The 17981-nt window shown below is 45.1% G+C and overlaps 1 protein-coding gene across 5 annotated transcripts in view; it reads left to right on the forward strand.

Moving 5' to 3' along the window:
• The window catches only part of PCGF2 (polycomb group ring finger 2), a 79742-nt gene that overhangs the window by 24920 nt on the left and 36841 nt on the right, over positions 1–17981 (forward strand). For 4 of the 5 annotated variants that reach the window (XM_084857236.1, XM_084857237.1, XM_084857238.1 and 1 more), the window contains exons 2-3: positions 15807–15949; positions 17280–17376. In XM_084857236.1, the coding sequence (XP_084713362.1) occupies positions 15807–15949; positions 17280–17376 (240 nt within the window). Of the gene's footprint in view, positions 1–5836; positions 5923–15806; positions 15950–17279; positions 17377–17981 lie in introns of those variants that run through there. The other variant, XM_084857240.1, reaches the window with a different exon arrangement.

A 17981-nucleotide genomic window follows, 5' to 3' on the forward strand; every position in this document is an offset into this window, starting at 1 on the left:
TACTGGCAAGGAGAGGGAGATACACTTGTGGGATTTTCTGCTTCAGGTGCCAAAACAAGTTGGCACTTGCTGTGGGGCACCATTTGCTGCTCTGCCTCAGGCAGCAAAATATCTTGGGCAGGCCCTGAGAAAGTTGACAAGCTTTAAAAAAACAGGACCCCTATTTCACATGGTTGTTGGGGTTCAGTTTATACCTGCCCCCTCCTCAATTTACTCTGAAGACCTACAAGCTTTCTTAACCTGGCCCTTATTTCCAAAGGGAAAAATTCCAAAAAAGGGGTGAGTATGTGGGAAGAGCAGAATCTTGGACATGTCTAATCAAAATGTCACCCCTCTATCCATCTGCTGTAGAACCTCTTTAAAAGCCAAAGGACTTTCTGAAAGACCAGTGCCAGCTCCTGGATTTTTGTGGCCCTTGGGTAAGGTACCCTGGGTAAATCCACTTAACCTGGAAGAGGTGGGAGATGCAAATGGAGAGTTCTCTGGCATTGCTTCTTCTAGGTAGTCCATCTGAAATGAAAATGGTGGTGATGTTGGGGCAGTGGGCCCTTTTGCTGATCCCACTGCACATCTTCACCACCCTCTGAAACCAGCCCTAGAAGGGACAGTTATATTGCTTTCACTAAGACAAATGCATGGGAATGAAAGAATTGCAAGCAAGACATCTAAAAAGAGGGAATGGCGTCTGGAGACGAGGTCCTATATATGCACCAAGAAAATTCTGGGGGGAAATGATGTTGGAGGAGGTAAATTAATAAAAATGTTAATGCAAGATGTGACATGTACCATCATGAAACAAAGCAATGTCTATGTGAATCAAAACATCCATCCACCCTCCATTTCCAACCTCTGTCCTCATATTAACATGTGGGTGCATGTTTGTATCAATGTTGGCTCGTTACTGCCAGTTTAAAGAAACCAAAAACTTGGCCTTGTCTGAAGAAGCAGCTTGTTTCCTTGATAAATAAATAAAAATAAAATAAACTGGGAGACAAACGTCAGGTCCAGAGATTTGCTGTCAGAACAAGAAAACCAAAATAATTCTTCCTCAGCTCCAATAGGGCTGGTTTCCTCCAAACCAGTTTATCTTTGAGATTTGCCACCTCTGCATAGAGGGAGGTCCCTCTTAATTCCCCATCACCATTCCTGCCCCAAGATTTTTGTTTTTTATCAACAAAAATAATAAATCAAACTCCATGCATGTTTAACAAAAGACAATAATGGGGGTACTCCTACACCGCTTTTTCCTAGGGTTTAGCTTTGTGTCTGTGTGTATATGTGGTGGTGTAGGAATCACCCAGCCCCAGGAATGATGTAAATCTCAAACTAATTTGCCAATGCCAAAGTATGGTGTTTTTTCACCCACTTTCCTCATCTCCCCCCTCCTTTTCTCTCTTTCCCACCTCTACCTTGGTTAGTTTCAATAATAATCTGGCCTCTTGCCAAGTAAAGGAGTTACTATGGAAACTGTAAAGTTGTGTGAGTGAGCCAGGCAGGGTTGTGGCTCCTAATGTCTCCTATTGTATATATCCAGGCGTAATATAGTGTGTGTGTGTGTGGGGGGGGAATTACTGGATTCCACACACACCCCATCCTACATTGGAATGCATCAGATGGGGCTGCATTTCCCAGAAGAAACAAATGTGGGGAGGAAAGGGAGACCTCTTCCCCACACCTGCCTTGGAAACAACTAACATCCTGCGAAATTTCTTTATCAGTCATGTTGGTGGGGGTATAACTTCTCTTTTCCTCTTTACATTATCATATTCAGAAGTGTTTCCAGCCCCATGTTCCCTGCCTGTCCTTCCGCCTTTAAGCCAGTGCCCTTGAATCAGGGAAGCTGTTACTCCTGTTCACTGCACCTCTGGAGAAACAGTGCCTAACTGGGCCACATGGGGTTCGGGGGGGGGGTCGCCCATGGGACTGTTATCAAGGTGCCTATAATACAACTGGAAGATTACCAGGTGGGGGAAAGGAAAGACCCCACTACCGTCAGGCTTTTCATCTAGGGCTGCATGTGCCTTATGGGGTTTTCCCCCCAACCAGCAGGCTTTGTCCCTCCGGTGCAGTGAGTCTGCAAGCACCGATTTGTTTCCATACAGAGAGTGTTGTTTGGATTTGGATATAACTACTTTGAGAACTGTGGATCTTCTTTTTTTTAAATATGAACAAAGCTGTGACTCTCCCTCCCCACCACCCCATGCATTAAAGCATGTGGAAGGAAAAATATGGGGAGAGTTGTTCCATTCTTTGGCATAAAGGTGGGATATAAGATAAATAAACTGAGGTAGAAAAAATAATAGAAACTGCTGGCGTGGGGGAATCTGTGTATTGGTCTGAATCCTGAGACTCTCATGAGCAATTGAAGGCTGTGTGATAGATGCTGTGTCTAACATACAAGTGTAGCAAACGGCGGCTTGAGGCTGCCTATTTTTAGGGGTGGCACTCGGTCACCATCCATAAGTGGATGAGGGAATTGAATGCAAACCAACCCAGAGATGCACCTGCTCTGTCCTGTAACATTGCGGAGGCTGCTGGAGTGCAACTCTTTGTCCGTCTAGGTGCAGAGGTGGGCTTGAGAGTGGGTGAACAAGGTCTGGTTAAATGTCAGAAGTGTGTGTTGAGCAGCATTTTCAGTAGTGCTGGACTGGAGTACTGTGCCTGGCAGTTTGCCCCTCCCCATGGCCAGTAGAAGAAGATTAAATCATGCAGAACAGGCAACTATATGCAAGTCTGCATAGTATCTAAAAGTCACAGAATTCAGCTTTCCTCAGTCCAGAATTGTGGTACGTATTTTAGGGCACAGTCCCAGCTTCTGCCAACCTAGCAGTTCGAAAGCAAGAAATTGCAAGTAGATAAATAGGTTCCGCCTCGGCGGGAAAGGTAACAGCATTCCGTGCACCTCGGTGTTCAGTCATGCCGGCCACATGACCACGGAAGCGTCTTCGGACAGCGCTGGCTCTTTGGCTTAGAAACGGGGATGAGCACTGCACCCTAGAGTCGGACACAACTGGTTGGGGACACCTTTACCTTTTTTTAAACACAGCTCTTGGTGTGTATTTCTAATTACAATTTCTCTGCATGGGCAAGCATTCGGGTTCTCTTTTCAGAATCACTATAGCAGGGAAGGGTATCCTGTGGCACTCGGCCTAATGTCGTGCGGTCCTCAGCCCACTTTCAGAAGCCCCCTGCATGCGATCAGTTCAAACCTGTGGCCAAAGCAATCTGTTCCTTCCTTGGCTGCCCACTGGGTCAGAAGGAAGAGGGAGAGCAAGGAAAGGGTCACCCAACCACTTTTGTCCAGCCCACTTGACATGCAGCCTCCAACAGATTACCTGTGGGGAATGTGGCTCTTCACAGAAAAAAGGATGCTCACTCCTGCATGATGGATGGATGGATTTAATTACATGTATATCCCACCTTTCTGCCAAGAATAGCACGCAAGGTGGCTAACAATAAAATACATAACAAACAAATCAATTAAAAACACTACAATACATAAAAACACAACAATAGAAGACATAACCAGCATCCAACCAGTTAAACTGCCTTCAACAGCCGACTAGCTTACATGCCAAAGGCCTGCCTGAATAAAAAATGACATTGCCTGCCAGCAGAAGGACAACAGAGGGAACAAGCTAGCCTCCCTTAGCAGGGAGTTCCAGAGCTTGGGAGCAGCCACCAAGAAGGCCCTGTCTTGCATCCCCACCAAGCATGCCTCCGATGGCAGTAGGGCCAACAGAAGGGCCTCCTTGGAAGATCTTAAAACCCGGGCACACTTGTAATGATATAATTTGGTGTTTGAGATAGCCTGGTCCCAAGATATATAGGGCTTTATAGGTCATAACCATCACTTTGAATTGTGCCTGGAAACAGACTAGTAGCCAGTAAAGCTGTTATAACAAGAGATCCATGTACTCCCTTAACTAGCCCTAATCAACAGTCTGGCCGCAGGCTGTAGATTGGGGCCAATCAAACACTTTCCAGAGACACAGGGTCAGGCGGCAGAGCGATAAATTACATGCCTCACCACCGCTAGGAGGATCTGCTGCTGCCTTGAGGCAGCACTACAGCAGGTGCTTCAGAGAGCCCCACTGGCCTCGCTCTTTTTGCTGGCGGCATTCTCCAGAGCTGCCACCCACCCTCTTGCTTGCTATGTGGATTGTCTCAGAGCGAGCTAGCAGTGGGCTCTCTGAAGGAAAAATGACCAGTCAGAGAGCCAGCCAGGCCCAAATGCCTAGCTTTGAGGGGGTCCTTCCTCAGAGCCAGGCCTTGTGGGAGGGGGTGTCCCTGGAGATTGGACTGCTGCAGCAGTGTGTGTGTGCTTTCCTGCCTCAGGCAGTGGGAGAGTTTGCAGCAGCACAGAGGCAGGGCCCTAAAAAAAAAAAAAAAAAAGGTAAAGGTGTCCCCAACCAGTCGTGTCCGACTCTAGGGTGCGGTGCTCATCCCCGTTTCTAAGCCGAAGAGCCAGTGCTGTCCGAAGACACTTCCGTGGTCATGTGGCCGGCATGACTGAACACCGAGGTGCACGGAACGCTGTTACCTTCCCTGCCGAGGCGGTACCTATTTTTCTACTTGCAATTTCTTGCTTTCGAACTGCTAGGTTGGCAGGAGCTGGGACTGAAGACGGGAGCTCACTCTGTCACGCGGCACTCGGGTCTCGAACTGCTGTCCGGCCGACCTTCCAGTCTGCAGTTCAGGGTCTTAACCCCTAGGAAGCCCTTATTTATTTGTTTGTTTATTAGATTTATTAGCTGCCCATCTGGCCGGCTACTCAGCCACTCTAGGCGGCATACAATACTAATAACACAAAATACAATGAATTTACATAATCAGCTGAACAAAACAACATAACAAAACAGCACCGCTCTAAAAAAAACCCTAACCCACCCCAAATGCCTGCCTGAACAACCAGGTTTTTAAAGCCTGGCGGAAGCTCATCATACAGAGGGTGTTAACACTAGTCCTAACAGAATGTAACTAAGGCATGTGACACTATGGCCAGATCAGACTTCTCTAGGAATGGGTACAGTTGGTACATTAGCCTGAGGTGCACAAAAACACTAGTGTCCACTGCCAAAACCTGGGCATTCAGGTTAACGGATGAATGCAGGAGTACACTCCAGCTGAGTCTTTGGTGGGGGGGTACCCCATCCAGCACAAGTTGAATCCCTATTCTCTGACTGGCCTTTTAGCTAACCAGGAGCACCTCTGACTGGTCTGAATTAAGATTCACTTTGTTCACCCTCATCCAGTCCATTACTGACATCAGGCACTGATTTAGAATTAGATCACCTTCCTTGGACTTGGACGGAAAGAGACAATAAGGGTGAGTCAATGAGAAGAGAAGGAAGTAAAGGCTGTTGGGAGGACTAGTAAACCCTGTTGGAGAGGACTAGCAAGTATGAAGTGGGTTGTGATTCCCTTAGCCATACACACTGCTCAGACTACCCTGTTACACTGAGGTTACGTAGCATGTGGCCGGCTGGCCGATAAAGTGTATTGTCAACATGCAAGGTTTTGTACTTATCCATAAGTTGTAATTTTTAGCAGTAATACAGTATGACAGAGTGTAGTAGTATTTCATACAATTATTTTTGGAGGGATGTTTGCATGTGGGGAACATGGCCCGAAATTCATTTGAACATAAACCCTAGATGGACCATTGGCCTAATCCAGCAGGGCTCTCCTTATGTTTTTATGTTCCCCAGAAAATCTTAAAATCTGGAGCGGCTTGTGTGGGAGAATGTGGTCTTTCAGGTAACCTGGTCCCAAGGCTTGTCGGGTTTTACAGGTCATAAACACTCTGAATTGTCCCTGGAAAGAGCCTGGTAGCCAATGAAGCAGTTGCAAGAAGTTACAATGACTGTCAGCCTTCTGGTCCAGCTGAAGTTTCCAAAGAGTGTTCAAAGGCAACCTCAGGTAGAGTGTGTTACAGTAGCCCAAATGGGACATAAGTAAGGCATGCATGACCATGGCCAGATCAGACATCTCTAGGAACAGGCACAGTTGACGACCAGCCTCAGCAGTGCACATGCACTCCTGGCAATGGTTGAAACCTGGGCATTCACGTTCGGGGCTGAATCCAGGAGGACACCCATGCAATGAGCTTGAGCCTTCCGGGGGAGTGAGACCCCATCCAGCCCAGATTGAACCCCTGTTCCTTAATCTGCTTTTCAACTAACCAGGAGCACCTCCATCTGGTCTGGATTAAGTTTCACTCTGTTCACCCTCATCCACTCCGTTGCTGACATCAGACACTGATGTAGACCTAGAACTGCTTCCTTGGATTTAGATGGAAAAGGGGAGATGGCACTGGGTGTCATCAGCACGCTGCTGTACAGCCTCTTCCAGCGGCTTCATGTATATGTTAAATAGCATGGGGGACAAGATGATCTCCAGAAAATCTACAGGAACAGCAGAAGGCTTTCAGTGGGCTCCTCTGGGGGCTGGTGACTCTTACCCACTTTTAAAGCAAACTTTTTCAGCCACAAGTGTAAAGTGTGCCTCAAGTCAGATTTCAGCAGATAGGCCTGCCTCCCACAAGCAGTGGTGCAACTAGGCAATTTTAGACCCTGGATGGAACGCCATGTACCTTACTTTACCCCCACCCTGCCATTCCATATTTTAGAACTAGACATGTAAAATTTTGAGGTCATGGGAAAAAACTGGGTTTTTCAGTGAAAAAAATGAAGATTTTGGAAAAATAAGCAATACTTATTTTTGTTAGTGCTCTTTACAAGTCTAAAGTCACTTTGTTGTTTTAAGACAGCCCTCCCCAACCTGGTGCCCTCCAGATATTGTGGATTTCAGCTCCTATTAGCCTCAGGCAGCATAGCCAATGGTCAGGAATGTGGGCACTGTAGTCCAAAATATCCGGAGGCACCAGGTTGGGGAGGGCTGCTTTAGGAACATAAAGCAGCCTTTCTGTTCCTAAGGTTATTTTATGTAAGCCTTAGTTTGCTCATAAAATTATCATTATGTGTTAAAACTTTTAAAAGTAAACTCAGTAAATTCATAATTATTGTCTGGATAGATGGCTACATTAAATGACTGCTACTGCATCAGAAACACAGGACTTTATAGAACAAAACCCAAACTGCCAAGACTGCACATTTACTGTCAAGAATGCGTAATAGTGACTCTACTCACATGTTGGGAAACTCGGCATAAATGTCTGTCAGTAAAATATACTACAGATCAATAATTTTAATAAGGAATTAAATAAATAACTATACTGGGAATCTTACAGAGAGGATTGAAAGAACATTTTTCCTCATGGCTTCATTATTTCCAGACATTTTACATCACTAGTCTTTCTATAAATGTGTTCTTATTACATAGGTTTTAGAAATCATTTGGGAGGAGTAAAGGCTGAGTAACAATATATAAATACTTTGTCGTAAATTCTAAAAGAAAATATTTCATAATCCAAAGCTGTTCAACTTTTCGGGAAAAAGTCCTTGGAAAAAACAGGGGGAACACTTCTTTTTTTCCTGAATTTTCCCAGTTTTTTCCAGGCCTTCACATCTCTATTTAGAACTGCTTCTACATTCCTGCTATGCTCAAATAGAAAGAAAACAAAAAATTTGTTTAACAAAAAAAAGGAAATGTTAAAAAAAAGAAATGCTCCAAGCATGTGCAGTTTTACACTTTAAACTCACTTAGGGCACAATCCTGTGCAGATAGGCAGCCACCTCCAAACTTGGAGGCGACTGCCTATCCAATGCAGGGCAGGAGAAGCACGGAGGGGATCGTTCCCTCCGCGCTCCTCCTGCCCTGCATTTTCGGCTAGACAGCCACTTTCGGCCTTCCCTGCCCCGGAATGCCCCATTTCAGCTGCTCCATGCTTCTCTTGTGAGCGCAGAGCATGGGGCTTCTCCGTGCTGCCTGCAAGTGCAGAAGGGGGGGAAAGGTCAGTTCCTGGAAAACAAGATATCCTATGGCTGTCTAACCACTGAGTAGTGGCTATAGGATCGCTCCCTCCAATAATAGCACCATCATGACTATAGGAATAAAAAGGGGGTTGCTTCTGCTACCCTGCTGCTAAACACATTTACTTGGGAATAAGCACCATTTGGGGATCATTTATTTTTAAAGTAAAACTAATAAAATTAGCATCTGTACCCATGTACCCTGGCTGGCCACCTTCCTGGCTATATTTGGTTTTCCTGATTTTTTTTTTAAAGAAGAAAGGATGCTGCGGTAGGTAGTGGGGCTGTTCGCACATAAAAACAAATCATGGGTTAGTTAATTAATTAACGCATGATTTGCCAGGCAAGAGTGGGAGTGAGCTAGGCAGCTGCCTCTGCACACTCTTTGCTTCCACTTTCATTTACACCCTACAAGCACCCTGAACGTAGGTTGCTCTGATGATGTCTGAAGCTGGGCACTATGGGATGTTTAGGGGTTAACCCAACAACAAATCATAGGTTAATAATCATACAGTCGGCAATCAAACACTCACATTGTTTTAAATGCATTTGCTGATTTCTCCAATTAAAATCATGTAGAAGTTGCACGCAAGTTTGATCCCTTAGTCTGCTCTCTGCCCACTGCTGGGACCTGCAACAAAAGCTGAAGAGGAAGGCAGGGGGGTTAGCCCCCCCCCCCCACACACATACATATACACTCTAACATATTAATAAAACATAAAGCTGAATATTTAAACAATGAAAAATGCCTTATGCTTGTCTGCTGATAAAATATCAGTTTTGGCCATTGGAACAAGGGAATGTGGAAAGGAGGAGTTTTGTGTGTGGGGGCGGGGGGAGAATTGTTTACAGTTCTCAGCTCTTTTATTGAAAATCCTGCCTAAAATCCTGATTTTATTGAAAATCCTGCTCAGAGGCAATTCAAAGTGTGTGGGGCAAGCAGGAAAGAGTTACTTTCCCTGCAGGTGAGGGAAAGACACACTGCACATGCCCACTGGCTCTTGTCTTCCCATATTAAAGTATTCTGGCTTGCTATTGAAAACATACCCTGAATTCTGGTGAAGTGTAGGCACAAATTAAGTGGGGGTGGGCAAGGCAAAGAAACTTGCTTGTAACAAGAAAGGGGAAAGGGGATTATGCACGTACACACACACCTGTTTTTGTGGATAGTTGCTGGAGGAGGAAAAACCAGGATTGGATTGTTTTGTGGAGGGGGAACAGAATGAATATAGTTTGCTTGTGACTTGCGACTTGCAACAGAAGTGGAGGCAGTGCTCATTTTAAAAAGAACACCACAACACTGGTTTCTATGGGAGGCCATGAATACACAAGACATGGATTTTAATTATGGCAATGGGCAAGGCAGGCATTGTCTCAATCCATCAAACAGGCCAAAGAGCAACTATAATTTATGCAATATTTGTTTGTTTGTTTGTTTGTTTGTTTGATTTGTGCCCTGCCTTTTTGCCCCCAAAATGTCACTCAAGGTGGCTTACAGGCACAAATAAAATTGATTAAAACAATACATTCAAATACAATAAAAATATAACTATAGATTTTGAAAATAAAATTTAAAATAAAATAAAAAACAGCACCCAACCCAACAGACCCACTGATAGGGCAACGGCCTTCTTGAATAAATCAGTCTTTGCCTGCCAGCAGAAGGACAGCCGAGCAAGAGTGAACCTAGCCTCCCTTGGGAAGGAGTGCCACAGCCTGGGAGCGGCCACCAGGAAGGCCCTCTCTGAGGTTTCCACCAAATACACCTCTGAAGGCAGTGCTCTGGAAAGAAGGGCCCCTCCAGGAGATCTTAAGAGCCAGACAGGCTCATATGGGAGAAGGTGGTCTTTCTGGTTGCCTGATCTCAAGTCACCTAGGGCACTAATTCTGTCTGGAAACAGTCACGCTATTGTAACAAGGGAAGTATGTGCTCCTTGTAGTCAGCCCTAGTCATCAGTCTGGCTGCAGCATTTTGGACTAGCTGAAGTTTATGAACAGGTCTTGAAGGCAGCCCCATGTAGAGTGTGTTACAGTAGTTCAAATGGAATATAACAATCACATCTGTGATTGTGGCCAGACCAGACATCTCTAGGAATGGGTTCAGTTGGTGCACTAGCCTCAGCTGTGCACATGCACGCCTGGCCACCACCATGACCTGGGCATCCAGGTTCAGGGCCAAGTCCTAGAGTACACCCAATAAACACGATAATGATTTATCAGATTAAGATTATTGGTAGCTGTAATGAATGTTGTGTCAGCTTGTGTATACTGCCACCTACAATACTCTAGTATAGTTCGTTAATTCCAAGTAATCCTAGAGACATCTAGAAAACACTAAAAGGCATAAGAGACAGAAGAGCAGTAATCCTGAAAATCTAGGTGCAATTCCACCTAGAATTTAAGTAAAGGATTCCAGTCAATCAGGTTACTGCATACCTTTCAGGGATCAGATTATGCTGAAGGGCTTCTAATTGCTGAACCCTCTGTACATACTGGTTGAATCAGAAATATCTGATGAATTACTGGACTACGTATTTTCCCACCAGGAAAGAATACATCTCTGGAACTGATAAATCTTAAGGTTTCCTCTCCAGTAACTTAGGTGTTTTTTTTCCCTTCTCCCCTATATGTACACAGTTCTAGCAATACTGGAGGCAACATTTAAAGTTATGGTCAGCAGATCTTTAGTCCACCTAATATTTCATAGACTCATAGAATAGTAGGGTTGGAAGGGGCCTATAAGACCATTGAGTCCAACCCCCTGCTCAGTGCAGGAATCCAAGTCAGAGCATCCCTGACAGATGGCTGTCCAGCCTCATCTTGAATGCCTCCAGTGTGGGAGAGCCCACCACCTCCCTAGGTCATTGGTTCCATTGTCACATTGCCCTAACAGTCAGGACGTTTTTCCTGATGTTCAGCCGGAATCTGGCTTCCAGTAACTTGAGCCCATTCTTCCGTGTCCTGCACTCCAGGATGATCATGAAGAGATCCTGGCCTTCCTCTCTGTGACAACCTTTCAAGTACTTGAAGAGCGCTATCCTATCTCCCCTCGGTCTTCTTTTCTCAGGGCTAAACTTGCCCAGTTCTTTCAGTCTCTCCTCATACAGCTTTGTTTCCAGTCCCCTGATCATCTTTGTTGCCCTCCTCTGAACCCTGTCTAGTTTGTCTGCATCCTTCTTAAAGTGTGGTGCCCAGAACTGGACACAGTACTCCAGATTTCTCAGTTGTGCCCCCCTCCCCTGCAACTTTTGGTCATTTACTGTTTTTTCTCCATGGTGCTTTAAAGGAATTGCATCCAAATATCCAGTTATGCTGCTATCTGATTTCCTCCACCCCATTTCCTTCCTGGATTGCAGGGTGAGACAGTGGATTATTCACTGGTGACTGGGAAGGAGTGAGGCCATATAATAAGAAAAGAACATGCATGTCTTGAGTCCTGCTGTTTCAACACCAAAAGTGTTTCTCAGGCTTGTAATTAGTAGGGGTGTGTTTTGGATTTGGCCAAATCCCTAATCATATTGGGCTGGTTTGTACAGATTTGGGAGATGTTCAAATCGAGTGGGACTCCTCTGAAGCAGACCAAAGCTGAACACTCCTGAAGATTCAGAATTTGGAAGTGCACAGAGTATGTCTCCAAAATTTGATACATTTCTCCCTAAGCTCTTCATATAGGAAAACACCAGGGGAGGGAAGGACAGAGGGTGTAGTTTTGTGACTAATAGCTCTACCTTCTAATAACAGTGAATGGTTTTATCGGGGCTTTTCAATTTGTGGGAGGAATGCTGAAGTAATGTATCACAGGACTGTTCCAGTGTTCAGTGCTCTTCACTGGTTCTCTCTTCCAGGAACAGGACCATTAAAAGAGGTTTGGTGGAGTCTGTGGTACCTGGAAATGTGTAGCATTGGGTGCTTGCTTGGAAAATGCTAGATTTGCAAGTTCTTCTACATCTGCCACTGTATGCTCCAACTCCATCATCCGCCCTGGTCCTGTTGCTCTTTCTGTGACTTTGGAGCCAATTGAGCAAAAGACAGAAAAAGTCTTAGACTGTTTTTCATTCTTTATAACTCTCTAGCCCCTGCACCTATCCTTCTGAAATTTTGCAGGTTTCTTGCTAAGGGACACCTCTGTAACACATGCCATTTTCCTACAAATTGTCCCAAAATCCATGGAGGGTGATGAAGGTAAATTACTAACTTCACTAACCCCCTCCCCAAATTTGAACACCCCTTCCACAGAAACATTTACACCTGTCATTCTGAAATTTTGCAAAATTCTTAAATAGGGCAACCTCTATGTTGTATGTCATTTTCATAACAATTGCCCACAAAAAGTATAGAGAAACTCCTAAGGTGTAGGTGCTGTTCTTGCATAAAGCTCCCTGTATATATTCATTTCAAACATCACAGGCTTGATCCCATCACAAGGGCCAACTATCCCTGCAAATTTCATCAAATTCAGCTAAGAAATAAAAATGTTATTGGCAGTTCCCTTTTTAAAAAAAATCAGTGTTAAAGGGCATGTAGCACAAAAGCCCCTGCACATATTCGTCTGAAATTTGACAGACATAATCCTGTCATAAGGGATTACTATGCCTGCAAATTTCATCCAATTCTGACAAAAACAGTTATAGCCATTTGTTGATTTCCAATGATAGTCAGTGGGAGGCATAAATATTTGGATTTCTGAATCGATATTCAAATTCGGACCCAAGTCAAAGCAGGATGGCCTCTGAAGCAATCGAAGCTGAATCAGGCTGTTTTCCGAATTGCCAAATTGGGGTCCAAACTGAATCTTGGGGTCAGTGCATACTTAATTACGCATAAGTGGTAATTCACCACTTACCTGGAGTCATTTTTTACTTGCTGCAGGTCAGGATGGAGTGCTTTTGCTCAGCTCATTCTGGTGTCCCAACTATACCTGTTGCTTGAGGTTTCTGACCTGGCCATGGTGACACATGCCTTAGTTACATCTCATTTGGATTACCACAACGTGCTCTCTGAGGAACTGCCTTTGAAGGCTGTTTGGAAACATCATCTGGTTCAGGTTGCTGACCGGGGCCCAGTTATTGAGAGCATGTGATTCCTAGGGTTGTAACAGCAATCCTGGCAGCTGGTCTATTTCTAGGCACTGTTCAAAGTGCTGGTTAAGACTGATTAAAACCCTAAACAACTTTGGACCAGTTTACCTGAAGGGTCACCATATCCTGTATGAACAAAACCACGTGTTGAGAACTTCTGGAGAGGCCCTTCTCAATAACCTCATGCAAGTGTTCACCTGCTCGCGTGTAGGGCTAAAGTGTGGAGGGGGAAGTCGATGCACATGTAAGCTCTGCCCCCAGTATCCCACACCATACCCAGTTAGAGTACTGAGTGCAATCAGAAACCCTGAATACACTGGCAAAGGTATTCATCAGACCTTTGCGCTTAACATGCAAGGGTCTAATTGGGTACTGAGAATGCAGGAGTCAGGGCTTATATGTGCACCCACACACCCCTCCTCGCTTTAGCCCTAAATGCAAACAGGTGAATGCCTGCATAGGGCTTCTGTCTCACCAACATCTGATGTGCATTTGGCAGGAACTTGAGAAAGGGCCTTCTCAGTGCCTGCACCCAGTCTCTGGAACTCCCTACCAAGCAAGAGGCCTATTTTATGGAAAGGTGGGATATACATATAGTTAAGATAAATAAAATAGGATATATTTCAGTGTGTTGTGTATACAGAGCTTCAGAATAATGTTCCAACGGTCAAAAATCTGTAAGGAATGTACACTATGCCTTTTTACATTTTTGCCTTTTTGGATTTTGTTAGCTGCCTTCGGTTTCCATTTTTGGAAAGGAACATGGGATCTTTTAAAAAAAACCTGGACTTGGTATGGTACCATCATAGGAAATACACACAAACCTTCTGCATGCCCTTGGGGGACCGCATGCCCTCTAAGGAGTGATGTCTGGGGACTGCATGCCATCTACCTCATGGGAGTGGCTGTGCCCCTTCCATCTTGTGTCTGGTGGCACTGGCCAGTGTGGAAGGGCCACGGTCACATCTGTGTGCATATACAAAGATCTATGTATATTCTGTAGTGGCACACCGTAAGCATAGGGGCAGAATTCCACACCCCAACAATTTAAGAGAGAAGGAAGCTCCTTACCCTTAAGAGCGATTCCCGCCTTCCAAAAAAATGCTTTCAAGAGCAACTTCGGACCCCATCCCAAAAGTCTTGGGTAAACCTGACCAAACTTATGTTGCAAGAGTATGGAATTGATATTGAGTCCTTTCCTTCTATTCCTTCTGATAGAGTAAAGCAGAGGCTTAAAGAAAAAATGTATCTTTAAATTTATCTTTATTCTAAGTGGATGGATTTGGTTACACTCTCACAAATGCCTTATTCTTGCTGGTACCCGTTATATAAGACATCATTTGGTCTGGAGAGTTACTTTACAACTCTGACTGTGCCTCACTTACGGAAATCATTTACAGCATTGTGTCTACAATGCATGCCCTCTGCCTTCTTGGAGGGAAGATTTGACAATACCCTAGTCCATCAGAGACTCTGTATCTGTGGGTCTGGGGAGGTTGAGGACGTCTCTCATTACTTACTAAGATGCCCTCTCTGTGGCCATCCTAGGCATAAATTTTTTGCCATTATTTCCCAGAGCCTCCTAAATAGAACACATTTAGAACAGATATAGAATCATAGAACCATTGAATAGTAGGGTTGGAAGGGGCCTACAAGGCCATCGAGTCCAACCTCCTGCTCAATGCAGGAATCCAAGTCAGAGCATCCCTGACAGATGGCTGTCCAGCCTCATCTTGAATGCCTCCAGTGTGGGAGAGCCCACCACCTCCCTCGGTCATTGGTTCCATTGTCATGTTGCTCTAACAGTCAGGACGTTTTTCCTGATGTTCAGCCAGAATCTGGCTTCCTGTCACTTGAGCCCATTATTCCGTGTCCTGTACTCTGGGATGATCGAGAAGAGATCCTGGCCTTCTTCTCTGTGACAACCTTTCAAGTACTTGAAGAGCGCTCTCCTATCTCCCCTCAGTCTTCTCTTCTCAAGGCTAAACATGCCCAGTTCTTTCAGTCTCTCCTCGCAGGGCTTTGTTTCCAGTCCCCTGATCATCTTCATTGCCCTCCTTCGAACTCTCTCCAGTTTGTCTGCATTCTTCTTCAAGTGTGGTGCCCAGAACTGGACACAGTACTCCAGATGAGGCCTTGTGTCCTTCTTTCTGGCACTGATGCGTTTACCTCTGCCCAGGTAGCAAAATTTGCCTTTGCAGCAAGGAAAATACGTGCCAAAGCCCAAACAGCCTACTAGGGATGATTCTGTTGGATGTATGAATTTATGTATATACAAATATGTGACTGTACTGGTTTTTTTTTTTTTCTTTCTTTCTCTCTCTCTCTCTTTTTAATGTACATTGTGGTGGCCTATGGCTTTAAGCAATAAAGTATCGTATCGTACCCTTAAGGGTTTGAAAGTGTGTGAGCAACACCTGGTGAAGGGTTGAGCATGATTTTCTGTGGCCAGAGCTTCTGTAACCTGCATACCTCTTTATTCTTCTCTAGGACAAGCTAAATAGTTATGAAGAAATAAACTTCATTTGTGTAGCTTGTATAGGTTATATAATTCTGCTTCTCTTAGTGTGTGTCTGCACACGCATGCTCACGCATGCACGCGCACATGTGTGCGTACACACATATTAAAAGAGTAGAGATGATACCTGTTCTTACCTATGGGAGATCTCCTTTGCAAGTTGCATGGTTGCTGTTGTGGGACTCTGGCTTGAAAAGTGTGGCTCCTGCCATCATCTTTCCAGAATGCTGGGGACTGTTTTATTTACTTTGGATCTGTTTGTATTTTTCTTTCCAGAGAGGACCTGCTGAGCTCCTTAGGATCCAAAATGCACAGGACCACCAGGATAAAAATCACAGAGCTGAACCCCCATTTGATGTGCGCCTTGTGTGGAGGCTACTTTATAGATGCCACAACCATTGTGGAATGCTTACACTCTTGTAAGTTTCAAACCAAATCTGGAAACTCCTGGAGCTTAATTTGAGACCCATCACATCTCTGGGCTCTCTTTGCTGTGCTGGGGCAGCCACAGAATATGCAGAATAATCATAATGCCTATTGAACATATGAAGGGTGCCTTTCCCTTACTGTTGGTCAGGTGACCTCCCACTTTCTCCCAAGACACACATACTTAGAATTAAGAGGCAAGGCTTAGGGCTTGAGCCCTGACAGCTCTCATCTTAACAGGTTAAAACTACTTGGCCTTTAATCACCCATACGTGGGGTGAGAAATGAGCTACTCAAACCCTCTCAAACTACTCTCAGGGACACTTGCTTCTTTACTGCTACTGAATGTGTTTGACACAGAGCCCAGGCATGAAAACAAGTATGGTGAGCCTGAGCCCTTTTAAACAGTATGGGGAGAGGTGTGTAGACCACCTCAATTTGTGTAAGTGTCCAGAGGTGGAAGTGGAAGGTGCTATGCTAAAAACACTAGCAAACACTCTTGAGGTGTGGAATTCGCTCCCTTATACTCTGCCACAGGGACACCATTTTATAATTCAGATCTTTAGAAAATGTTTCATATGATGTCTTGTACTTTTAGAAAGGGAGCCTATGAGAGGTCAGGCACACTGGTCACTTGGGAGGTACAAAGGAGGGGATGTTCCAGTCATTAGCCGCAAGGCAGTGGCCCTTTGGACTGTCCCATGTCATCTTGTCATCTCGAGCAGAAAATGCAAATTGTACCCCTCCACACAGTGATGTTTTATATAGTTATAAATCAGTCAAATAACTGACAGTTTGTCTCTTTGGCATGGCATCCCAAAATCTGCCACCCAGATTGGCCCAAGGCTTTTCGCTAATCCCCATTGTTGTGTCTTGTCTTATATGCAGAACACTAGAGTTTCCCAGGATATTTTCTCCATTTCATTGTTGTTGCCTCTCCGGTCTTCACTTGCATCACTTTACAACTGTATCTGTGCCCTGAGCATTTGATGGAGGTCAGAAGTCTCTGAATCTTGCCCCCTAGAATGCTGAGGGGGACCCCAGCTGACAAGCTCCTAAGTTGCTGCTACACATTTTCTCAAAAAATGGAGACAGTGCCTCTCCCCCTCCCCCAACACTGCCATAGCTGAGGCAGGCAACCCTGGAATTTTGGCCTGCCAAGAAGGTTGCCTAGTTTAGTAGGGCTGGTCTTGGTGACCATCACTTTGCCTCACAATAGGGCCAGCCCAGAATCAAGGTTGAGCATCATCTTGATTTCATAGGCTTGAATATCTTTCCTTCTGGTGACTTCCTCCTCCCATCCTTGTTTTTTTTCCCTTTTAGTTTGTAAAACCTGCATTGTCCGTTATCTGGAGACCAACAAATACTGCCCGATGTGTGACGTTCAAGTGCATAAAACGAGGCCTCTCCTCAGTATCAGGTATTTAACATTCATTGATTGATTGATACTTTAACCTTGCCAAAGATGGGTTCAGAGGTGTGGGGGAGTGGGGGAAAGCTGCATAGTAACAGGTTAAAAGCATACACCATGGCCTGTGTCTCTCTGTGGAGGGACAGTTGCCTGGGACCACCACACATGGTGTGGACACCACATGTCCAGTGCTGCCACCCATCCACTTCCCCGGGTTCCTGAGGAGCTGTGTAGGAGCAGGCTGATAGCACAAGGCTCAGCCGGATGGACAGAGTTGACTGGCTGTCCCCTTCCCCCTGCCACATACACCTTGCCATGCTGGATCAGACCAAGGTCCATTTGGCTCTGTGTTCTATTCCAGACAGATGCTCTCAAACAGGTTATGAAGGTGATAGCCTTACTCTCCTGTTTGTCTTGAACACCTATTACTCATATGGCTGCACTTTTTCTAACCAGAAACACCTGAAATGGGAGGGAAGTGTTGCTACAACCCAAAGCGTCTTTTATTTCCAAGTGTCCCGTTTCTCAAAGACGGCTGAAGCTGCCTAGGATTCATGCCATGTGGCCTGGAATTCCTTTTCCCTGATCCCAAGCAAGTGAGTGGGAGCTGGCTG

The sequence above is a fragment of the Heloderma suspectum genome, chromosome 5 (assembly GCF_057233095.1).
Source record: "Heloderma suspectum isolate Gila_16-S chromosome 5, 16-S_ref, whole genome shotgun sequence".
NCBI classification, from domain to species: Eukaryota; Metazoa; Chordata; class Lepidosauria; order Squamata; family Helodermatidae; genus Heloderma; species Heloderma suspectum.